The 26,463-nt window shown below is 37.5% G+C and overlaps 1 protein-coding gene across 1 annotated transcript in view; it reads right to left on the bottom strand.

Annotated features, from left to right (window-relative positions):
* TM9SF3 (transmembrane 9 superfamily member 3) overlaps positions 1-26,463 on the bottom strand; it is a 66,553-nt gene that overhangs the window by 26,449 nt on the left and 13,641 nt on the right. The window contains exons 3-8 of the mRNA XM_036111616.2: positions 19,944-20,066; positions 16,536-16,696; positions 15,434-15,511; positions 8,444-8,575; positions 6,947-7,113; positions 2,291-2,385 (exon numbers count right to left, since the gene is read on the bottom strand). Coding sequence (XP_035967509.1) covers positions 2,291-2,385; positions 6,947-7,113; positions 8,444-8,575; positions 15,434-15,511; positions 16,536-16,696; positions 19,944-20,066 — 756 coding nt within the window. The remainder of the gene's footprint in view (positions 1-2,290; positions 2,386-6,946; positions 7,114-8,443; positions 8,576-15,433; positions 15,512-16,535; positions 16,697-19,943; positions 20,067-26,463) is intronic.

Raw genomic sequence — 26,463 nt, 5'->3', positions numbered from 1 at the left:
CCCCAAATCTTAACATTCCTCCAGAAAAACTCCTTGATTCTGAACTTTCACCTCTATTTTATGTCTTTCTCAGGTAACTTTCAAGAGCCCCCCGCCTCCTTTCCACACTAAGATTCAGCATTTGAACACAAAAGAGTGGCAATTAAAGTATTATTTTTCCTATTTAATTCTAACTCTTTCCTAGCACTCTTTTCCTAAACTTTTCATTATCTTCTCAGATTCAGACATATATTCATAAATTCCATATTCAATTCTATTACTCCCTTTCCCTCCAAAATCAAAAAGAACCACACATTCCGCTGGGTGCAATCAGTAGCCCACAAATCTGCATTGTGCTTCCTGCTGCTCACCACACCCTTGGAGATTTTGGTCAAATTCCAGGCCACCCCTAGCTTCAAACTGGGTCTGGAGGACTATCCAGTACCTTGAGGACAATGTACAGACCTTGAGCTTCATTGTAGTTCAAATCCTGGGATAACTCTGAAAAATTCTCAATTTTCTGGGTTGACCTCTTACATTAACCTGGTTTTTAGGGATCGCTCAGACAAAATATCAGGACATGATTAGACCTTCTCAAGGCACTGTCAATCAGAAAATAACCTTTAGGGGCACCTGGGTGGCTAGTCGGTTAAGCGTCCAACTCTCGATTTCAGCTCAGGTCATGATCTCAGAGTCATGAGATCGAGGCCCGAGCTGGGCTCCACTCTGGGTGTGGAGCCTGCTTAAGAGTCTCTCTCTCCTTCTCCCTCTGCCCCTCCCCCAGCCCCTCCCAACCTGTGTGCTCTCTTTCTCTCTCTCAAAAAAAAAAAAAAAAAAAAGAGTTAGGTATAGTAAAGTTTGGCTGGTGTTCTTAACTTGTAATCAAACTAAAAGCAAATTTATGTCCAAGTACGAATAAATTTCCTGTTTTAAATAATTTGTTTCTGCTGTGGAGATTTTTCTGGAGGTCATAGCCTAACTAGTTTCCAGGTCAAATTCAAAGCAGAAGTTAACTTAGGCATCCTTCGTTCCTAAGGATGGTAGCCCCATGTAAGACTTTTTTCCATATCTGAAGGTAAAATATAGACACTGAACAAATAACTAAAATAATTATGGATAATGATACTCCCTCAGGCAATCCAAAGAATTATTTATACTGAAGGTACAGATCACATTAAGTCTAGTAGGACCAATAAAAAAAAAGGCAATGGTAAACCAGAATATCCTGGAGGAATTTTAAATGATCCTATGTATGCTCTGAGTGCCAATAACCTGTAAGTCTAGTTGACTAAAAAGGCAGGATTCCTTAACATTGATATTGCTTAGGATGAGCTGGGAAAATCACATGAGAAAGTCTCTATCCTTAGGAATATAATTTTAAGGTCTTTCAATAACCCTTCATTCCCAATGCAAAACTACTATTTTCAGTACTTTTCTGACCCCAATTACAGGGAAAACAAAAAAACTTGAAGACCCTTGAGTGCCATCAAAGAAAGAAACACCAAGGAGCAGTACCTTTATATCATCTATGTATCCCCCCATCATTTGCAGATCACAATAGTAAAGAAGCAGGGTGGGGGAATTTAAGATGAAGTGCCCTTAGCAAGATTGTGACACAGAATAACAGAAATCTTTTGCAGGGTCCTTTGATAAATATTCAAGAGTCAATAGAAACAAAGAGCTCTCCTTCCTATTCTCCTTCCAGTCCAGACACTTTGTCCATAAGCCATAAAACATGCCTTTATATTCAGCTGTAACGCTAAATACTCTATGTGGAGGCCTCCCATGGAACACATCTAGGGAGTAAGGTACCTCAAAGCAAAATAATATCAATAACTTAAATATACTCTTTCCAGGGCACCTGGGTGGCTCAGATGGTTAAGCGTCTGCCTTCAGCTCAGGTCATGATCCCAGGGTCCTGGGATCGAGTCCCGCATCGGGCTCCCTGCTCCTTGGAGAGCCTGCTTCTCACTCTGCCTCTCTCTCTCTGTCTCTCATGAATAAATAAATAAAATCTTTAAAAAAAAAAAAAAATATATATATATACATACTCTTTCCTACATGTTCCTCAGGGCTAACTTCACAGTGGACAATGGAGATAAACTTACTAATTATTCATAATTTTCAGAAATAAAATGCAAAGATTCCATAAAAGCAAAATAGACCACATAACAGGTTTGGTGGAGATTATGTGAAATAGGATAACAAAGTATTTTACAATGGCTGTACTATCCCTTTTAAATTCCAAATACCTCATGGTAAAATAGTAGCATCTGTAATTAAAAATACAAAGTGATAACCTGTAAGTTACCTCCTTGTCTGGCATACAGACTGCCTCCAAAATAACCATTCACTGGAGATGTAGCAGCATAGACAAATATGGCTGTACTGAGCATTGATCCCCTCCTAAAAAGGCAAAACAACATATGTATGTGATAAGTTAAAGCCAACAATTTAAAGAAAATATCACAGAGTCTATCACATTAACATTAGTTTAATTTCAAAGATAAATTTAACAGGAACACAAAAAATATCATCCTGGACTGTAAGGGATCTCAAAAAGTTGCCTAGTGAATTAATTTCTAGTTAAAATTGCACAGGCTGATACTAATTTTTTTAATCTCAGTTAAATTTCATAATATATTCTAAACAAATATTTCACATTTCTTTGGCAAAAATATTAGAAGCTGGCACTAAAATTGTTTTGCAACCCTGTAAACGAATCACATCATATGGATAAGGATATTCATGTTCAGAAAAATAATTAGAATATTCCTCTTTTTAATTTAATTGCTTAAGATTCTTGCCCACTGATATAAAAAATAAAGTGGAAGTAATATCATCTATATTAGTGATATTACTTCAAATGGTGTAACACTGAGACTTTTCTTATTTCGTTTTCCTTATACTAGTAAAAATTATTTTTTAAAAATCCATTAGGTCCACAAATCAACATTAACCCAGATCAACAATTTCTTTTTCTTCTTTTTTTTTTTTTTAGAGAGGGGGAAAGAAGGGAGGGAAGGGGCAGAGGGAGAGAGAGAATCTTAAGCAGGCTCCACACACAGGGCAGAGCCCAATGTGGGGCTCGATTTCATGACCCTGAGATCATAATCTGAGCTGAAATCAAGAGTCGGACACTTAACCAACTGAGCCACCCAGGCACCCCTCAGATCAACAATTTCTAACCTCTTCTTCCACTAATGATATCTAGAGAATTCAGACCAACTCTCCTGTTGAATAAAACTGAACAAAATATTTTAAATGCCTAATTGCAATGAGAAATATTAAGATGATAAATGACAGTATCATTTGCCATAATATAGAAATGTACTTAAGCCACTAACAATAAAGACTATTTTTGAAACTTATCATAACTAGGAAGGTAAAATAAAGTCTGTAGATAGAACATATAACCTTCTCAGTTTGAGCTAAAGAATATTCTTTTAAAAAGAATTTACAAGAACATCACACTAATGTGTGTACTGGGAAGATAATTCATAAATTAACCACCTTCTGGGTAATAATTCTTATATTTCACTGTACACCTATGTAGAATACAAAGGTATCATATAGTCTTGAAATATGTAGCACTCCTCTGCCCAAACACCTATGCTCAACTTCTTAAAGTGGATACATAATAGTCAAAACATTACAGTATTTAATTTCCATCAATATATAGCTAAATATAAATGTGGTAGTAATATAAGAATATGTCATTCCCATGTTTCAAAGATCGTGAGTCTCAGGGCACTTAGCTGACTCAGTCAGTAGAACAGGTGACTCTGGATCTGAAGGTCATGAGTTTGAACCCCATGTTGGGTGCAGAGCTTACTTAAAAAAAAAAAAAAATTAAAAGATTGTGGGTTTCAAAGTTTTTAGAATCAAAATTTGTTTTTTCAACAACTCAAACACTCCAAATACTGTTTCCTTTCAGATTATCATTAAAAAATCTGACCTAGGGGCGCATGGGTGGCTCAGTCATTAAGCATCTGCCTTCAGCTCAGGTCATGATCCCAGGGTCCTGGGATCGAGCCCCACATCGGGCTCCCTGCTCGGTGGGAAGCCTGCTTCTCCCTCTCCCACTGCTTGTGTTCCTGCTCTTGCTATCTCTCTCTCTGTGTCAAATAAATAATAAAATCTTAAAAAAAAAAACCTGACCCATTCTCTGTTTGTAACTGGGTGTGTGAAGACTGACACAGGTCTAGCCATGCTGAAAGCTGAAAGGCTGCTTTAGTCTAAGACCAGTCTATTACCAGTCAGAAGCTTTTAATATTAGCAGAGAGGGTTCAAAAGGAATGCTCATGTGACTGAGAGTCCAAAATGCCTACCAGGGATTTAAGTTTGCAATCCCTAGAGACACTGCATTAAATGAAGTGTCAGTCACAGTTTTAAAAATCAGACATACCCTTCATCTCTTCGTTCATATATATTCTATGGGCATTTTCCACCCAAAATACACCATCTTCATCTACACTGAAAAATCTGCTGACATAGGGAACGGCCTACTTGTTCATTTCTCCAAAACTCGAGGCGGGAAACATTTAAGGAGCTGCTTACACTTGCCAGCTCACCACTGTCCACCCAAAGTTATAGAGCAGCAGTATTTTTCCAGACTTACCCACAGTTTCTCCCACACTATGCCTTCTCAGGAGTTAATATCACACTCATAGGCATCCACAATGATACTGATCCTCTATTTATCTAATTATTATTTCTTCTCTGATTGCTATGGTCAATCACCAACACAAAATAATGTTCACACGTTACATTATCGCCTTTTTATGTTTTAGAATCATTCTGACTCTGGAGTGAGTCTTACAAATGTCATGTGCAAGGTTTTTCATTTTCTCACTACTTTGTATTTTTATTATCTCTATTTTCATTTCCATAGCAGAGCAAATTAAGAGACGAATTGTGGAGTGAGAGTGAGTGCCTAGGTTCAAATCCCAGCTTACTAACACCCCTAAAAACAGTTGTATGATCTCAGTGAAATTACTTAACCTCTCTGAACTTTACTTTTCTCATGTGGAGAATGGAGAGAATAATAGTCCCTCCACAGGATGGGCATGAAAATTAAAACAGCTAATGTGTATGAAGCACCTAATGGAACCTCAATAATGTTAAGTCACTTTGATATCAAAATAATACAGCTTTAATACTAATGATATAATTAAGTATGTTCACTTCAAATAAGCACAACATAGAAAAACCATTAATAATGACAGGCTAAAATAACAGTGCATGGCTTGCCTGCTAATACCATTTATTAGAAAGTTTCTTATTTCTAAAGTTGAAGGTCTATAAGCAAAAGAGCTTCTGCATTAAAAAATGAACTGCCAAAACTGTAACCCTAACATCTGAGAAGGAACAAGGCAGAAACCTGAATTCTAGGAGAGGCTGCCCACTGGTAACTCCGAAGCCTGTGACTGTGCAGTCAAGGCCAATTTAGGAGTGACAAATTTAATCCAGTATTTAAGGTAAAGGATGCCTTTGTGGCAGATTTGAAATGTCTTTCTTGTACTTGGGATTTAGTTCCTCTGAAATATACTGTATCCTAAAAAATGAACTACCCACCAGAACACTAAAAGTTTAGGTTTTGGACAATTATTTTAAAGCTTATACGGTAAATAAGTTGCAAAGGTTATATTAAAGAAATATAACAGAAACTACAGAGAAAGAGCCTTATTGATTAATACAGTCACTTCAGCTTACAAGCACTGAGTACCTTCCACATGTTTACATAGGTGTTTTGAGAATTCAAAGATAAATTAAGACCTAGTCCTTGCTCTCAAGGAGCTTCTGGTCTAGGTGAAGCAACAGTAATTTATTATCGTTAAATATTTAACATAAAAATCAGGAGCCATTCTTTCAGCAACAATTTATTGTTTGTCCACCAAATGCCAGGCATATATAAGAAAGAATACATTATGAACTGAAATAGAGGTATGAAATCTAACTGGAAACAAGTGTCATTCTGATAGAGAACTTCATGGGGCAGTATCTAAAGTACCTGAATTATAACCCCTGACACCTAGGCCCAGAGTGTGTCTGCTTCATTGAGATTGTGGCTCTCTGAGCACAGGTTATAGGACTACTCAGTAGGGACAGGAGATCTTTGTAAATGTACAGCTTCTTCTAATGATCCAAAGACTTCTTGCAACCGATTTTGTTCTCAAAGAAAAAAATGTACCAGAAACCATGTAAAGGTAAGATAAATCATCCAATTATTTTTCTAACCTCATGTGCCTTTTCTACTACTTTTTACTATTAATTATTACTTAATAAATATTAAAATTAATAAATGTAATAAATATTAAATTTTTCTTAAATATTATTTATTATTTCTCTTCTGTTCTGTAAAGAGTTTCCGGTTTGGAAGATAAATATGAAGTACTAATTCAATAACTGTGAAATCCTAGTGCTTCTTATAAAGATCTAATTGTATCTTCAGCTTTCAAAAAAATGCTACTCATTTTCTCAAACAGCACTAGCTTATAAGTAACTTTGCTTGTACCTCTAATGGAACATAACCTTTGTAACCAACCAAAATGTTCAGTTAGGCTAGTAAGTTTTTTTTTTTTTTTTTTAAAGATTTTATTTATTTATTTGAGAGAGAGAGAATGAGAGAGACAGCAAATGAGAGGGGGGAGGGTCAGAGGGAGAAGCAGACTCCCTGCTGAGCAGGGAGCCCGATGCGGGACTCGATCCAGGGACTCCAGGATCATGACCTGAGCCGAAGGCAGTCGCTTAACCAACTGAGCCACCCAGGCGCCCTAGGCTAGTAAGTTTTAAAATATAACAGAAAAATATACTTCTAGCTGAAGATTGTTGTCCATTATTTATCTGCAATAATAACATTTATGCTATTTAAATTCTAAGATAATTGAAATAAGCAAATATTTAATTATGACTGATTTAAAATGTTTAAGAACAAGAAAAAACAAAGTTAAATACAGATACTTACTCCGTATATAAATCTTCTATCATTGCAACAATAATAACAATAAGAGACACAGCAAATATCTGACATCCAGAACCAATGAGAGAAGAAAATATCAGTGGGTGACTTGATGGTCTAAATACATCTCCATGCACCTGCTTCCATCCATACTCATCTCCTAGGTCTCTATCCTATATACATATATATGTAAAGAGAAAAGAAAGTCATTCAGAATGAAATTAAAATACATAAAGTAGGTGAAAAATTACAATTCCAGTTGAAAGTTCCCTCCCTCCAAACTTGTAGCTATCTAAAAGATTTCAAAATATCTAGAAAAGACATTTCAAATTTAAAATAATCACTGCCTTAATAATTTATAATGTTAAAGCATTATGGCATTTACTGAGGCTCAGGAAGGTGGCTCCCAGTTGTGCTCAGAGAGTATCAAAGAACGGAAAAAAGAAAAGGTCTAGGAGCAAAAAGAAATAGTCAAAATGAGAGAAGAGCACACTGGCTCTCTGAACATTCCTATTCTTGCCATTTACATCACACCTGTGGCTCAAATATAATGAGAGGCCAGGTGGAGAACAAAAGAGAAAAAGAAGATTGAAACCAGTACTAGATGCCCTAAAAATGCAGAAATGTCCTTTATATTCCGGAATCTAAGAAAATATATGAGGAAAATATCAAACAGTTATATATTGTCTATTAAATATTATTTAACTGTCTATAGCATTTTTAAAAAGTATTCAATTTTTCCTTTCCAACCTGAATAAGCAAGTATCTAAAATAGTACTTCATAAGAAATATCAGTCCCTTAAGATAATCTGGCTTTTTAGGGGCTGGGGGTGATCCTGGTCAGATGTGTTTGAGAAGCACCAAATATTTTATCTACCTTGTGATACTTCACAATGCACATCTGCATATTAAAATTTTAATCTGTTTAACTCCTTTCCAAGGAGCATATCTACACAGAACAGCCATTAATATTCTACAGAACACACACATTGTGTATAATACAGTAAAAGAATTTAGAAAACAAACCTCCCTCCCCTCTGAACCTACTAAACTAAATGTAAATTAATCCTTTCACCCACTCCCTGAATTTTATGCAGTATTTAACAGTATTAGAAAGATGTCAGTACAAGTCTACAACTTCTTTGCTACAATTCTGAAATCAAAAGCTCTGAAAACTGAAAGTTTGTTTCGGAAGTCTGACACATTCTTATTTGGTGGCAAGACTTGAGAGTTGAAGAGGTTATTTGTACTGTTTATTTATCTCACTTAAGGTGAACATTCATATGTTTTGCTGAAAAAAAAATAAATATATTTTATTATGGGACAGGTAATCAGAGCATGTAAAAATATTAATATATTTGATTAGAGACCCCTTTGGGAGTTTTACACCTTTCTTAAACCTGAAAATTCTGAATTCTAAAACTCATGTAACCTACATTCCAACATTCAAAATAACACTGAGTTAAATCAGTTTTATAAATACAACGTAGAATGTTTGCTTACCATATCATCCATTTCTTCTTCTTTACTGTACCGGGCATAATCTTTTCTTAGAGTTCTCATTAAAATCATTGAAACTAAGCCCACCAAGAAGATAACCATCATGAAAGAGTTGAAAATTGAAAACCAATGAATCTAAAATAACAGAAAATAAAATATCACCGACATGAAGTATCAGTCACAAAATTCATAGGTTTCGTGATGACAGTAGCACGGTAGTGCAAAAAAAAAAAAAGTTTTTTTTTTAAACTTTTACATAAAAATCCAAACTTAAGACACAATGGGGTGAGTATTCACTATGCAAAGAGACTGGCTTTCTTTACAGTAAACCTCAGATGCATTAAAAACATGATCTCGTATACATAGCTTTTCACAATCAATTTTATTGTACAAATAAAGTACAATTGGACCACACAGCATACGGTATTTAGCATCACACAGAAAGAACACGGGATCTGGAGTCAAACAGGCCTGGGTTTTAACCCAGACTCTGCCAATTTCTAGCTATGTGACCCGAGCTTTCCTATATCAAAAAGGAAGACAATAATACTATCCCGGTTTGTATGGCTTGCCTTCCCTCTAAGTGAGCAATAACCTGGAAACCTTGTTAAAATTCCGAAGACTGAACCATCATAGTTGACTGCCACAGATCTGGGCCACCCTCCGGAAGGATGCTTCACTTGCTGCAGTTCATCTTCTCCACCCTGTCACCATCCTTATTCGCTCCCTTCTAAATGAGCTCTCCATGGTACAGAGAACAATGAGGTACCCCGTCGTGTCCCAATGTTCCCAAGGCTCTTGACTTTGATTTCACTCACACATATGTCAGAATTATGTCCAGATTGTGGTTCATAATCACAAGGTACACTGTATCTCTGAGTGCATCTCAGAACTCAGTGCCTCTGACTTCAAATTCCTTTATATTTTATTTTTTTAAAGATTTTATTTATTTATTTGACAGAGAGAGAGAGTGAGAGAGAGAAAGCATAAGCAGGGGGGAGCAGCAGAGGGAGAGGGAGAAGCAGGCTCCCCGCTGAGCAGGGAGCCCGATGTGGGGCTCGATCCCGGGACCCTGGGATCATGACCTGAGCCGAAGGCAGACGCTTAACCAGCTGAGCCACCCAGGCGCCTCTCAAATTCCTTTATATTTTAACTCCCAAAAGTTCCTAAAGGTTAGTTCCAAACTTTCTCTTCTCTCACCAAGGCCCCAATTTCATTTATTTTTCTGCATTTTCTTCCTAGCCTTTCATTCCTTCTGTCAATCTCCTAGAAGTTGTTCCCTTCTTAAATCAATCTTTCTACTAGGCTCTACATCTCTTTCTTTCCTTGAGGTGCTTTCCCCCCTCTCATTTTGTACCCCTAAATTTGCACCGTTCTCCAGCATCAGTAATCGCCAAAGGTCCCCATCTACAGTGGTATCTGCTCCCTGGGGTGGTTATATGGCTCAAACAAGATAATAAATGTAAAGCGTATGGCTTAGAGCCTAGGCTCATAGTAAAACACTCAAAAAATTTACAAGTTGTTATTTCTATTAATATCTTTCAAAGCGTTTACATGATCTTTTGTCCCCTCATTCTTCCTCTTCTTATCTCCCTCTCCTTTCAATGCCAATACTTTTCAAATGAGGAAACAACACATTCTGCGTCCTCCCCCACTTACTCCTAAAAACGATACAATCTCACTTTGCCCCACAAAATTTCTCTGAAAGGCCTGCAATGAACTTTTAAACGGATTCAGCAATTATCTGTCCACTGTCCTTGCTCTCCCGCCACATCTCACCTCCGCCGCCACTACACCACCCTCCCCGCTGGCCTGCTGCTTCAACTCCTTCATCTTCGGTGCCTGCTCCTCCCACCCTGCGCGGACTCTTCCAAAAGCGCCAGGCTTGGTGCTCTACTGTGACTTCTTGAGGCTCTCAGGACTTCTATCCTAGTGTTCCAGTGATGATGGTAACACCCTCACCTCCAACCCCTACCCTGCCCCAAATCTCTAGCTCTCTTGCTCATTCATGTTTCGCACTTGTGCTAAATATGATCGTTTCCACTTGAATGTCTTTCTGGAATTTCAGACTTAAGAGTGCCCTAAAGTAAAGTCATAATCTTTTGCCTCACATATAACTCGCTTCTGATTTCTAACTGCTGCTAATGGTTCTAACATATGGCTTTGAAAATATAGAATTATCTCTGGCTTTTCCTTCTCCTTAATCCTTCCTATATAATAATTATTAAATTTGTTTTCCTTTAATGTATCTCTTGTATCTATCCCTTCCTCTCCACTCCCATGCCATCCTCCACACCTTGAGGAATCCCTAACAGCCTCCTACTTAGCCTTCTTTATTTCTGTTCCCTGTCCTTCCTTCCAATCTAGCCTATAAAAAGTTACCCAGCAAATCTTTCTGAAACCTCATGTTCATGTATCACTTCTCTACTCTAAAACTTATAGTGACATTCCCTACTTTTTCACATATCAAATCTAAACTATTTTCCCTAATATTCTGTACCCCTGGTAATATGGCCACCTACCTTATCTAGCCAACCTTTCTTTCCATTGTGTCCTATATTCCAGTCGGGCCTATCCTTCTTCAGTGACTCACAAATACAGCACACTCATTTCCACCTGTATCCTTCTCATAATTTCTTCTCACATGGGATCTACTTCTATCCACCTCTGTAAATTCTATCTACTGTTTAAAGCCCAACTCGAAAACCCTCTCCTCCATAAAACCTCTCTTCTACATATTCCATTATTCATAGATGTGCTCTAAACTTCTACAGATACATACATAGAATATTTAACATGAAGGATGTACTGTCTTGTACAATCAGGCCAGATTTTAACTTGGGCTGCTAAGTATGTGCACTAGGATGAAGGCAGCCCTAGCTCTGTTACCCACCCTGAGGCTTCAGGAAAGGGGACAAACTCTGTGGCTCTCCCTGAAAAACAGGAGATAGCCAACTGCCTCTGCCTCTCTATAAAAATCATTTTTTCCTTCATTTAATAACTTATTTATTGAATACCTAGTGAAATTATAAAGGAAATGATAAATGCATTATATTTTGAAATATTTGCAAAAAAGGGTTACATAGATTTAAGTTTATCATTAAAGTAGCATTCAAGATTTATAAAAGCAGTCTGTAATTATAGACTTTTCCAAAGATTTGATTTTTTTCTGACCCTGAGAAATTAATGACCCAAAAAAGGATGAGAGAAAAAATTATATATATGTTTCTTATCTTCTCTCGGTCAATTTATCAAATTTTTGAAGAGAAAAGAAGTTTTATATAGTTACTATTTAGTAATAAGAAAGATACACCTCAAATGCAAAACTTTCTAACAAAGCTCCCTGCCGTTTTCTAATCTAAGATATAAACTTTAAACCAATACCCATTATAATGTACTACCATTAACCCAACATTTTGTAATATCCTTTTATTCCAAAAATTACAAAATGCTGTTACGATTTTGAAATTATTATAGCAATGGAAATATTTCTTAAAAACAATAAAGAAACCAGATGTCACAAAGGGGTTACTAATCCTATGAACTGCTGACTCCAGCACCCCCTAGTGTTGCTGACCCCAAAGCAGCACCCCAGCTTCGTCATAAATCTTAGAACATTGGAGAGAAATAGATACCCAAGTGTGCCACTTACTAAGCACCTGTTATGTGTCAAACACCGAACTAAGTACTTTATATACACTATCAAATGGAATATCACAACACTGCCCAGTATTAACAATCCTTGCTTCACTATGAAGGAGACAGAAGCTGAGGAACTGAGCGATGTGACCACGGTTATGGTGGGTGGCAGAGACAGAATGTGTGTCCAGCCCGAGCTCCTAAGCCTGTGTTTGTAGTATTAGAAACAATCCCTACTGTTAGCCAGGAGACCCTGCCCCTCGCGCCTATTTAAGGAACAGGCTGCAGTAATTCTCCCCCCTCTTGTCTGCATTGTCAGTTTTGCACTCGCTGCTGAACCCTTCCATGTATAAACATGTTTCTTGTATCTCAAAATAAAATCTCCTGACTCCGTCCTTCCTACTGACTACCACTTCATTTCTTTGCTCCCTTTAGCTGTTAAACTTGCGGTCTCCAATTCCTCTCCTCTGTGCTCTTATACCAGCTCTACTCGGATTCTGCCCCACCACTACCCCCAAACCACTCTTTGTCAAGTTTACTGATGACTCCAAATGAATCCGACAGTCACGTTCACCTTACCTGACCCAGCAGCAACAATCCAGAACTAACCTCTCTCTCCTCCATGATACCTTCTTCATTTGGCTTCCAGAACACCACACAAGCTTTTCCCCTCTACCCTAGTAGGATCTCCTCAGGGCCTGAGCTGGTTTCTCCTACACTCCCTGATCTTTTCTTACTGCCCCCAGGGCTCAGTCCTTGGTCCTCCTCTATTTCTACATACTCTTCCTTGGTAATTGCATCCAGTCCCATGGCTTTAAACACCTTCTATATGCCAACGGCTGCAAAATCTGTATCTCTAGCCCAGACCTCTCTCCTGAACCCCAGGACTCTCCTGAACCCCAACCAGCATTTATGACGAAGCTGGGGTGCTGCTTTGGGGTCAGCAACACTAGGGGGTGCTGGAGTCAGCAGTTCATAGGATTAGTAACCCCTTTGTGACATCTGGTTTCTTTATTGTTTTTAAGAAATATTTCCATTGCTATAATAATTTCAAAATCGTAACAGCATTTTGTAATTTTTGGAATAAAAGGATATTACAAAATGTTGGGTTAATGGTAGTACATTATAATGGGTATTGGTTTAAAGTTTATATCTTAGATTAGAAAACGGCAGGGAGCTTTGTTAGAAAGTTTTGCATTTGAGGTGTATCTTATTACTAGGTGAACTAGGTGCTACGTATCTCCATTTGGATGTCTTAAGACACTTCAAAGCCAGCATGTCCCACACTGTACTCTGAGCTTCCCCTCCATGCCTCCTCCAAATACAGACTCTCTGCCTCAGTGATGGCAGCTCCTTCTAACAGTTGCTCGGGCCAGAAACTCTGTAGAGTTCTTGTCCACCTTGCTTTATCTTGCTATCCATCAGGAAATCCTGCCAGCTCTCCCCTGCACAATATGCCCACAAGGTGACACCTTCTCAGCCCTCCCCCGGCCCCCCGCTGCACCTTGGCCTGAGCCACTAACAGCCTCTCCTCTCCCTGCTTCTCCCCTCCCCCCCACACGGCCTCTTTTCAACACAATAACCTGAATGATCCTTTGAAAACAGAAGTCAGATTTGTCATGACCCTGTGGAAAACACTACCGCCCCCTCTTTGCATCCCTGTCTCAACAGCCAGGGATGATCTGGCTCCTGCTACTCTCTGACTTCATCCACTACTCCTCCCCTCACCCTGCTCCAGCCCCACCGGCCTCCTTGCTAGTCCTCAAGCACAGCGAACACATTCCCACCGAACAGGCTTTTCCAAGGGGTTGCCCCTGCCTGGAATACTCTTCCCCTGCCCCCATTATCCATATTCCTTATTTCCTTCAACTCCTTCAAGTTTTTACTCAGAAGTCCACCTCAGAGGCTTACCCTGAGCACCATATTTAAACTACAACTAGCCTCGTCTGTGGCCCTCCTGCTCTGCTGCTCTTTCTTGAAGGACGTATCTTTGTATCTTCGAACACACTACACCCTCAACTTCTATGTCTATTACATGTGTCCCCCTACTAGAAGGGTAAGCTCCAAGAGCACGCAGATCTTTGACTTTCATTCTCTAATGTATTCCACTTACTCAGTACTGTGCTTGACACATAGCAGGTGCTCATTTAATAAAGGAGAAATATGATACACTGCTCTCCTAGTGAAAGTGCCAAATGGCAGTCCTTCCCCCTAGTTATCAATACCCAACGGCACGAGAAGCAAGGCAGGCTCAGGTGTTCCAGGAGGAAATGTCAGTTGAGAGCCCTCATATATTCGAATATTATCTAAATATTATCTATTATTATCTAAATAGTATCTATTATCTATTTAAGTTATCTGTGCCTATACCTCAGCCATGTTCAAGACTGCGTGAACACTACATCTGAAGAGAACACACTGGGGGTAGGGGAAGTGGAGGTTCGGGAGGAAATTTTAGCTCCAGGAGTAACACGCTAGGACCCAGAGGAAGATTAGAAGTAGTGACAGGTTCTGGTGAAGTCTGGCAGCAATGATACAAACATGAGACCACAAAAACTTAGATTACCAATTAACTTCAGAATTCCAATCTAAAAGATCAAAAGATAGAAGAGGCAAGTCAGGAAGAAAGTCAGAAGAATGGATATATCCCCTAATACCCCACTGTCCCTTCATCTCCATCCTTGAAGGAGGGAACCATTAAAATAAAATCTATTTTTTCCCATAAAGAACCAAAACTACCACCTGGACAAAACCAGCAACAATGCCAGTGGACTTATGATCTGAGCTCCATCTTGTATCTGCTGGTGGGAAGTGGGGGCATCTCTTCCTAGTCCTGATGTTCCTTTTTATGTGGAAAGATTTCCACCAGCAAAAGTTTCTGGTCTCACTCCACTCTCATCCCTTCCTTCCTAGAGGATGCACACATCTGCTCTGTTTCTCCACACTTAAGTTTATCAAGGGCAGGTGCTCATATATAGAAGCTTGAAACAGTCCAGCACTGAATGTGAGAAGTTGGTCTAATTCTGAGTTTCAATATTAAGGCCACCTGTCCACAGACATAAGTCACATTTTTCAATAGTAGCATCATTAATAATAAAAGTAACATTCTGGCTTTTGGTTTGCTGTATCTTTACTCAAAGATTGGTTTAAAGCACAGGCATGATGAAGGTGGCTTTTGACTGCTCCCCTAAAACCCTCTATCACCCTAGGACTCTAAGCTCACAGGTGAAATCACCACAAGCTCAATGTTTGAACTCCACGGCCTTAGCACAGTGCCCTGCACATGGCAGATGCTCGTTAATGTTTGTGAAATTAAGCACATAATGAGTGTCTTAAAATACACAATTTACCTACCCTGTGTTGAAAAAAGGATGGATCGAGATATTTGTCAAATCGATCTTCAAATTTTACATCTGACTTTTTCCATTTCACCTGAAAAAAATTTTTTCACTTAAAAATAAAGGCCAGTAAACAAATTAATAAGCTGATAACAAAGCCCTGAACAAAATTAGGAAAGATTTACACACTTAGAACAAGAAGCTAGAGAAATGGTGGAAAGTTACTGCCAATTTGAGAAGCTGAAACATGTAAGATAAAAAACTAACCAACTGTCCTCTCTCTGTATCAACAAAACTTCCAACTTTACGTAGAGGGATCATTTCAGTTTTCAAGGACTATTAACTATTGCTGACTTATATACTCTGACCTGATAAATGTGGTTAAGAACTAAATTAGCTAGGCCAGTTAAAATAAGAATCCGTCCATCTTTGACTTTAGATTGCATTAGTTTTATTACAATTATCAAACTTCTTTGTAAGTTCAGTTACATAAATATCATTTGCACTAGTTACATATGCCTAAGCTTTAAAAAAATCTTTCAAAAACTGGCTCCTAGCAATGGATTCATTCCAGTTATCAGGAAAAAAACTGGCAAAGAGAGAGGCTACCTATATCAGATTTTTCTTCTTTCCACTATTTTTAATCCTAATGGAACAGAATTAACTTGACAGTTGCAAAGAGCTCTGACAAGCTCTTACTCTGCAGGAGTATCTTATTCCAACTGATAAAGCAAAACATGGTAAACTATACCCAACCAGCAATTTTCAAAACAGCTTCATCTCTATATGCAACAGTGAAAAGGAAAGAGAAACAACAAGGTATACTGCAATCTAAAAATGTAACCATGAAAAGACATGGCTGGATCTAACTGCTCAGTTATAATGGTAAACTTTGCTGTAGCCAATGGTAAGTCCTGCAAATGCGTAAACTGTATTTAATACAGACCTGAAGCAAATCTCCCTGCTTTTAGGAGGCTTACTTATATACATTAAGGGAATACAGTTTTAATAATATTCTGTTGCACCCTATTTTCATTTACTAAAGTAGTAAAACACACTTAACTGTTGCTATTAGGCCACAAACACTTCTTCCTATATACAATTATTTTAATACTTACTGAATATGACATCTGGATTTTAGTATTGGGAACCAGTTTCACCTTTCCTTCACTAGTCAAATTAACATCAACAATTCGATTTCCATTAAAACCTATTTCGAGTTTTTTGTACGTCCAAAGATAATAATCTTCTCCATTTTCATCTGCTTCACCAACAATACCTACAAAAAAAATAACACTTTATACAAGGTAATATCACTTAATGTTTAAAATATGTTAGAAGGTAAAAGCCCATTTAAAAAGTTTTTATAAACAAGCAATGTTACAATTATTCTTCATGGTTAGAAAAGGATAAAAGTACAGGCTGGACTTCTACTCTTTGTTAACTACTTGGCAAACATAAACCATGGTTATACCATAATATAGCATAATCTATCACTAATTTGATCATCAAAGTTCATGCTTTGTCATGAGTAGTATCACCTTCATTGTAATAATTATCACCTTATATGTGTATACTTCCTAATACCTGAAAATTTCAGGGAAGTATGGTCACCATCTGGTACGGTCACCCAGTTAGTAGTAGTCAAGCTAAAATTAAAACCAAGTTCTCCAGAGTCCCAATCCAGTACTTTCTCTAATAACCTAAGATCTATACATTCCTAAGTAAGCTGCACATATGTGTGTTATCAGTACCAAAACTTAAAATGCCTCCTCTTTATGCTTCAAGTAGTGGACCTATCCTTGGTAAATCATCAAAATGAAAGAAGTGTTGAAGATAAATGTTAATGGGGCACTAGTTTAAAATGATCATTTTGGGGGTTTTTTTTTAAGATTTTTTATTTATTCATATGAGAGAGAGAGAGAGTGCGTGTGCACAAGCAGGGAGGAGGAGCAGAGGGAGAGGAAGGAGCAGACTTCCGGCTGAGCAGGGAGCACAACGCAGGGCTTGATCCCAGGACCCTGGAATCATGACCTGAGCTGAAGGATGACATTTTAACTGACTGAGCGATCTAGGCGCCCCTAAAATGATCATTTTGACCATAGTTTGGGATACTGAAAGAAGACCCAAACAGTGTCAGGACAACAGGTGGTAGCTGAGAATCTACCTCTTGTGCCCTCATAATGTCAGCTATTTATCTATATTCCCTACTCAAACCTATAGACTTCCTAAGAGCCTTATCCACTCAAACTGACTCCTTAGGGCCTTCCCTCTTTGGTCAATGCATCTCATTACAGTATTAGGGGAAAATAATATCATTTCTTATTAAGGATTATTTGCTTATTAACCAAAGTTGTTCTCTCAAACTGACACAAATTCAAGGAATATGTTTCATTGTGTTTGGGGTCGCAGAGGGATAATGAAATCCTTCTAATAATTTCATCAAGGTTTATTTACCTATCTACACTGAAAACTCTGGGGGTGGAGACACAATTATACCAAATAAGAAGCTATTCTCTACGGGGCTTTTAAAAGATGCTGAAACACTTACCCCCAAAAAAGTCAAATAAGAATTTTTTTTCTGACAAGAATTCCCATAGTTCAGACATTCTTGGACACCCAAATGTACTCTCCTAAACATGGCAGACCCTAGAATCCCAGGGCTAAAAAAGATTTATTTTAGGACAGGAAAGCACAGTTGCCATGTTGCTAAGGAGACCCACAGAAATGACTGAAAAAACCCTAAGGTTCCAGACAATAAACCCAAAAGCAAAGGAAAAGAACAAGGGAGGAACCTGCTCTTCCACCAAAAAAAGAGGAAACCCTAACTAATGGGTTCTCCTGAACCACAGGCTCAGAAATCTTGAGTGAATATTCAGCACATCTTCTTGCTACCCTCGGAGCTGATCACAGAAATGTCTGAGTTAATGTAATACTAATTATAGTCATTATATGAAATGCTTACTATTTATACCTAATTAACATGCAACAGAGCAGCAATGATACATACAATTATATCTTGAGATTGACTTTCTTACAAATTTCATCTTAGCACTACATTAAACTCTGGTCTGATATTTTCAGTATTTCAGTTTGCTGCTCATGAATATAGTAGTCTGCTAACAATTTTAAGAATTAGAATATTCATTATATATAAGAACAGGTGTCCAAAGGAAAAAAAAAACCAAACTGAGACTAATACGATCAAACATGCTGGCTGATAGCTGGCTGTGCTTTGCATTTAAAGTAATTTAATCAGATTCTTAACAAGTTCGCCATCTTCATGCAGCCAATCTAGCTATACGACTCTCCCTACCCAGTCACTCGTACACATCTGGCAGAGCTCTGTGCCTTGCAAGCTGTCACCCATATGAGAAACAAAGGGACAAAGAGCAGCTGTGGTCCCCAAACGCCCTGCCAATTGCAATAAGTAGGCAACTACCCAGGTTTTTTTTCACCCCTTTTAGAATATTCACTTACTTTATACTGACTTGATATAAACTAACTCATTTCAACAGTACATAGATATAATTCCTTTACCTAATAGTGTTCTCCTGAAGCTACATATAAATATATCCTTTAAAAAAAAAAAACAAAAAAACAAGCAACTAAAATCAAGTCCAACACAAATAAAGTTTGGATTTTGCATGGGTTTGTATTAACTATGCCATAGCTCCTCTCCACTAACACAGATAAATAAGAGCTAAAACATTAAAAAAATTTTTTTAAAGATTTTATTTATTTATTTGACAGAGAGGGACACAGCGAGAGAGGGAACACAAGCAGGGGGAGTGGGAGAGGGAGAAGCAGGCTTCCCGCGGAGCAGGGAGCCCGATGCAGGGCTCGATCCCAGGACCCTGGGATCATGACCTGAGCTGAAGGCAGACGCTTAACGACTGAGCCACCCAGGCGCCCAACATTAACAATTTTTAAGGGTGCCTTTCAGTAGGGCATGCGACTCTTGATTTTGGGGTTGTAAGTCTGACCCCATGTTGAGTGTAGAAATTACTTAAAGATAAAAATCTAAAAAAAAAAAAAAAAAGCATGAAAAAAAATTTAAACATACAGTGTTTTGGAAAATAACATAGGAACTAGTGAAACAAGTAATTCAGGAGACTGTCTTATCTAAAAACCATACTACCAGTTCCACATGAGAGAAAGCCAAAATAAAACTTCAAAATCCTATTTAGTTCCTTTGATTGTATTTGATAGAATAAGTCAAAATAAGATATGAAAAAAATGGGGGAAGGGAGGAATTTCAGATTATTCAAAATACCTTTTAATTCCTTGAACCTGAAAAGTTATACTATGTAAAAGTTGTATTTTGAAGGAGTTTCATATAAGGCTTGACAACATTAAAACCGCTTCAAGTAACAGGAAACCATAAAATTGGTGTTAAAATCATTCTGTGGAAAATACTGAAAACACATTTCCTGATTCACAATCAATCCCCTTAAAACTCATTATATAAGTCATGCTTATTATGCAAATATTCCCAAATTTTAAATATAACATACAATACCTACCCCATATTGGTAAGTCATCTATGTACATCTGGTACCAGTAGTGATTTTTGATAGCATACACAAATGCATCTCTCTTTTCTTTATCTAAGTCAATTTCACAGTAAGTGGCTGGCATCACATCATCTGCATAAGATAAAAATTGCAAATTAGCACATTGGTTTGTAAATTAGTTATAGGAAAAATAACACAAGAAAAAGCCAACATTTCCTGAAATTAAAATTTGTATTCATAATCATTGGATCTGGGTGATAAGTATATGAGGGTTCAGTATATAATTCTTTCCCTTTTTATTTATGTTTTAAGATTTTTTTCAAAATAAAAGAATCTAACCATCTTCACTTTCAAAGATTATCTTATTACATGAAAAAAATTGTCCTTTATATAAAGAAAATTATATAAGAACACTTATAAAATAATTTTAAATGAATAATTTGCTTTAAAAAACAAAACAAAAAAAAGCTTAAAACACGTAAGTTTTCGTTTAACATACACAAAAACTCAAAAATATGATCCTAAATAGAACAACTTCTAGCTGTAAGATCTCTGAAATAAATATTCATTTTAACATTCTTGGAAATGCAAGTGACTAGAGGCCATAGATTCTATGAGGAATCCCAGTGACTCTTCATAATTAGAAAGATTAAAATAACAAACCTCTATCTAGCAGGTGTCACTGTTTATAAATTACCCAAGGTCTCCTAGAGATGAGTCATTCCCACTCTTGACTGCTTTCAAAAATACTGCTACCACAACATTGTTCAGATGGTCTCTAACCTATAAACCTTTCAAATATGTGCTTTCAAAATGTGCTTCTAAATCAGTACTAGGGATGCAATGTACAACATGATGACTATAGCTAATACTGCCGCATGACATATAGGAAGGTCTTTAAGAGTAAATCCTAAGAGTTCTCATCACAAGGAGAAAATTTTTTTTCTTCATTCTTCTTTTCTTTCTGTTTATGGTAATCATTTCACAATATGTAAATCAAACCATCATACTATATGCCTTAAGCTCATACAGTCATATATGTCATTATTTCTCAATAAAACTGGAGAAAAATGTGCTTATGGTCATTAGTTTCTGAACACAACAAAACCCAAAAAACCTGCAAACACACTAGATGTCCACTGAAATTATTAAATTGTTTTTGTATATTACTTACACAATTAGAATAAAAGATAAATCTTAACAACAAAAAAAGAAAGCACAGTTGTTTAAGTTCTCCTGTACTGTATTATTGGTTATTTAGAACTTGAAATACAATTCCCCACAAGAAACAATGTTAAATTTCTTAAATGTTGATTAAAACTTCTTAAACATAAACTGCAGCTGAACCATGATTAGTGGCCAGCTACAATATTATTTCCATGAGAAATGGCAATCTGAGTTATAACTCCAGACACTAGCAACTTTGTCTCCTCAACCCTCAACAAGAGAGAATAGCTTCCCCTTATTATAGCTCAGCCCAGAGTGGGTACCCCAAAACCACACCACCAAAGATGGCAGGAAACACTGAAGTCCCATAAAGGAGGGATAGGGAAATACTCCTACTCCCAAAGTAGGAGAAGGTAACTGCTTTGTTGTCTCCAACAACAATGGCTCCCATACAAATTTCCTTTCTATCAAGGCCCTTATAGGCAGGGAGAAATTTAGGATTTTCATAATGACAAACACTGAGGCTGAGCAGAGAAGGGAGGGAAGGTTAGGCCATGAGGTGGCTACAAAGGGTTCCTCCAGCAGGAGCTAGAGAACTAGTAGCAAGAGGTCCCCAAACAGGATTTCCATGGAGTGCAATAATGCACAAAGGGCAGCAGGCAACTACAGCAACACGGGGAGAAAGAGAACCACAGGAAGGTCCAGGCTTGGGTAGCAACAAACGGCTGTGGGAGACCTCAGAGCAAAACACTGCAAAGCCACCAAATCCCTTGCTGTTAAAATCAGACAGTCACTGACAATCGCCATTAACAATGTGGCGGTTTTATGCATGAAGTTCTGATATACACAATACGGCATTGACCTGCATGAAGCTTTTCAGATTCCTCACTGTGTGAACTGTGTTCAGTTCTCTCTTGCCCAACTATCTATCATCCTCTCTCCCTAACTCCAGCCAAACTCAACTACCTGCAGTTCCCACAGATCTTGTGCTCTCTTGGCCTCTGGACTTTTTGGCCTATGCTGGAAAGTCCACCACAAATGTCCATCCTAAAATACTTCCCATCCCCTTACCCTCTCCTCCACAGAGTAATCCTTGATTCCCCACCCCTCACACTTCTCAAACCCCACAGCCTGTCCCTTCCTCTGAAGTCCCATGGCTTTCTCTCCACACTTCCCTATGGTACCTAGGTCTATACCGCTTATAACCTCATACCAGTATCTTAGTTCCTCAAAAGACCATCATGTATTGAGAGCTATGTCTATACTGATTACATCCTTTTTACCCCTGGCTATGCCTGTTTCAGTACCCTGAACAGAACAGGCACTAAACAAATAAACAAAAAATTTTAGCAAATTTTAAGAGCATGATTTTCCATTTATCCAAGAAAAACACAAAGTATATTATAGTATGTACCTATACACGCATCTGTGTATGATTAGGGTGTCTGTGTGTGTTTGTGTATAGGAGAAAATGCCAATATAAACAAATGAAATTTTTTAGCAGAGTTATCTCAGGATGATTCACAAAGAGGTCTTGAAGAGTATCTTTCACTGATGTAAAATCTAGTAAAGAAATGTGGTCAAAGGGAATAACCTATCTTTATGACAGGCTATAAAAAGGACCTTGGTTGATCATATTTTAATGAAATTCCTCTTGCAGGCATGTGGGCAAATACAAACATCACAAATAATTGAAGAGTCTGGTTGCTCAACTAAAACAGCACTTTTCTCAGGAGGGAGCCGCTTTGAAGATAACTAATGTAATGTGCCTGAATATGCCAAATCATTATTCAGCATTCTATAGAACTGGAAAACAATCTGAAAAATCTATCACCATAAATCACTGCTTTAACATTATAAAAGGGCATACATTTCTCAGATGAAATACACACCTATGAATTCTGAAGAGGATACAATTAAGATTTCACCAATGTAAATATATTACACGGGGAAAACAAACAAAACCAAAGGTACAAAGTGGCAACTGTTAATACTGATTTTTCAAGCAGAAAGCAAGAGTAGTTCCTGCAAACTACCTACCAAGTCTGTCATCATTTCACAATAACACTCCAGACTAATAACTGAACAGACAGTGAAAATATTGAAAAAAGAATGTGGTAATTATTTGAGTTCTCTAAGAACATATTATGCCTAGCTCTATTAGCTTTCTCTTGATAGCATTACCAAATTGGAAATCACAAATGCTCTACCTCAAGTTCAACAGCACTCAGCAATTTTTCATGAAGTCACTATGGACAAATTTATTAAAAAAATAGTCAGAAACTTGAGTTTTAGTCTGGGTTCTACTATTTATTAGCTATGTGAATAAAAAAAAAAATCATTTAGCTTCTGTGAAGCTCAGATCCCTCGGCCATAAAACAGAGATAACATCTATGCTATCTCCTTCCCAGAGTTGTTTTAAGGATTAAAAGTATCAGTACATTCACAGACCATGTTAAGTTTCCTTGGGCCACACAACTCTGAGAATCTAATGAAAGTAATATCCTTGCCCCCCCAAAATGCACATTCACACAAAACTAAGTGTACAATTTCAGAGAACCCATGGACCCCTGAAGCCAGAGCTTCTGGTTCAACTTTGTATATCCAAGCCTACCACACTGCTGGTATAGTCATGTTAAGCATATATATGAGTATTGATTAACTGGCCAACCTATCTGCAATATTAACTGTACAATTTTTTCTAGATGACTAATTGGCAATATGCATCAAAAACTGCCTTAAAAATGTTGATATCCTTTGATTCAGTAATTCCACTTCCAAGAATTTATCCTAATAAAAGACTCAGAGACACATTAAAATACTTATGTGCTAGGGTAGCCAAATGCATTATTTCCAATAGGAAAAAAAGGCAAAAAAAAGCAAGGAATGAAGGGAGGAAAGGAAAAGGGAAGGGAAGGGAAGGAGAGGGAAGGGGAGGGAAGGGAAGGAAGAAAAATAATCAGAATATCTTATAACTGGGAAATAGGGAAAATTACAATATCCAAGTTACAGAATACTACATAAACACATTTTTTTAAAAATTAACAATATGAAGACAACCTCATAGATGTTAGAGTAAAAACTAATTTATATGTAACTTATTAACAGTAAGTAGTATCTGACAAATACTAAACTCTGTATGTTACACAAATTTTTTGAAATCATATATATATAACATGAACCCAATTTTTAAAAACTCTAAATAATGTGGATGAATGTAAAGAAAGAAGTAAAAATGGAAGAAAATGTTAATGGTAATTACATCCAGATGATTTTTATTTTCTTCTTTATATTTCTCTGTAGTTTCTAAATTTTGTACAGTGATCTTATATCATTACATCAAAATCAGAATATATACATATATATCCTTTTGGGGAAAAAAAAGATAGATATCAATCTGGAGTAGAACAATGTTATCGACGGCTTGAATAAGAATTTATAAAAAGCCCATGCTATTCAAATTTGCAGTTAGCACAAGGCTTAAGGAACTGCTAACACCAAGAATTCAAAATACCTAGATTCAAGATTCAATACAAGATTCAAATTATGTGGTCTGGCTAAAACACTTTGGGTGAAACCAGGAGCACAAAATATGGCACTGAGTGCCCAGACTTCCAATTAAACAAGGCAGACTAACCACAAGTATGTCTTTTCCCTCCTGAAACTCCATTAAAATGTCAATAAAGGAATAAAAAGGATGTAGTACACAAGGACAAAAAGAAGACATTAAGAAAAAATCTCAACATATTTTTGGAAAATTGAAAATGAATAGAAGATGGCAAAGCAGAGGAAACCATAACAGAACAAAAGGGGGTTGGTGTCACCGAACACAAGAGACACTTGAGACACTCACACATCGAAAAGTAGGGAACAGATGTAGGGCTGAACACATAGGGGAATTGCATAAAAATATGTTTATGGAAGGCTTGGATGCCCAAGGCCCCTTCTCCACCCATTACAAAGCTAGATGAACAACCTCAACTCCTCCCTACAGTAGACCAGAGGCATCTTCCCCTAGAGAACTCCACCATAAAAGCTGCAGAATTAGGGACTGCAAGGAGAGTAGAATCCAGGGACTGAAAACAGGGTGGGGGGATTAAGTTAAGTAAAAATCTTTAGGTTGAATGAAAGGACCTGCCACTTTCCCAGCCCTTTCCCCACTCTTTGGCAATCAGGCCTTTACCACCAGACAGGTATCTGGAGGGACACACTGCATAGTGGTTAAAAGCTCAAACTCTAGCACTGTGTTCTCTAGGTTCAAATCCTTACTCTGCCACTTTCCATCTGTGAATCTTTGGACAAGTTACTTAACCTCAGGGCCCCAACTCCTCACCTGAAAAATAAGGATAATACACCTCATAACATGGAGGAAGAAAATCATGAAGAATGAGAATCACTGAATTTGAAATATACAGGATTCCAACCAGCCCTTGGCATTTCTCTCTATCTGTAGTACTCTCAACTTATCATTTCACTCCAGAGAAGCAGAAGAAATACTTATGAAACAATTTCATCCCTCTATTAAGTTGGGATATTCAAGGAAAAGAAAATTCAAAAGAAGACCAATAAAACAAATGGGAGGAAAGAATCCTTTAGAAGCCGTCAATTTTTCAATAATATCCTTCATTATACTGCAAGCGTTCTCAAATGAAGGGGAAGGGAAGTGGACAGTGACCTCCCCTGGTTAGGAACTACTATTCCAGATCATCCAAAGATCATAGTGGACCAATTATCTAAAGAACAGAGAGGCACAAACTGCCCAGGTGCTACACAATTAATTGAGAGCTTACAATGTCTTAATAGCTAAGGATGCAAGAGTGAGCAAGAATGCCACTGTCCCTGCCCTAGCAGAACTAACTAAAGTACCCAGCAGGCTAGTGCAACAGCCTGAGATAAATCAAATCCTATAATCAATAAACTAATTTAACATTTCAGAATTGCTAGTACCAAATTAAGTTGGAACTAGAGACCTACATTATGTGCTATTAGTATACCTATCAATGACCATTTTTAAAATGGAAACTATGTATCAGGAACTTTGATAAATGCTCTACATAAATTACCTCACTTAAACAACAATTCTATTAAATAGATATTATTTCCCTCATTTCACAGGTGAGGACAATGAGCTCAAAGAGGTGGGATAATTTGTCCATGACTACACAGGTAGGCAGAGGCGGCGCTGGGATGCATCAAGTCTGACTTGTTTTTTCCAATCCACAACGGTCAGGTTCCAAGAGGTATCCTCTAAAATCAGAGGATAATGAATTCAGGCCTGGTTCAAAGACACCCCATTTAATTCTGCCCTTTTCTTTTTAATTTTCTCTAAATGTTCTCAATTTAGTATTTTGTCTAATGGTAG

This window comes from Halichoerus grypus, chromosome 7, assembly GCF_964656455.1.
Source record: "Halichoerus grypus chromosome 7, mHalGry1.hap1.1, whole genome shotgun sequence".
Lineage (NCBI taxonomy): Eukaryota > Metazoa > Chordata > Mammalia > Carnivora > Phocidae > Halichoerus > Halichoerus grypus.
Note: the sequence above shows the minus strand (reverse complement) of the source record. Positions and strands in the feature narration are given on the sequence as shown.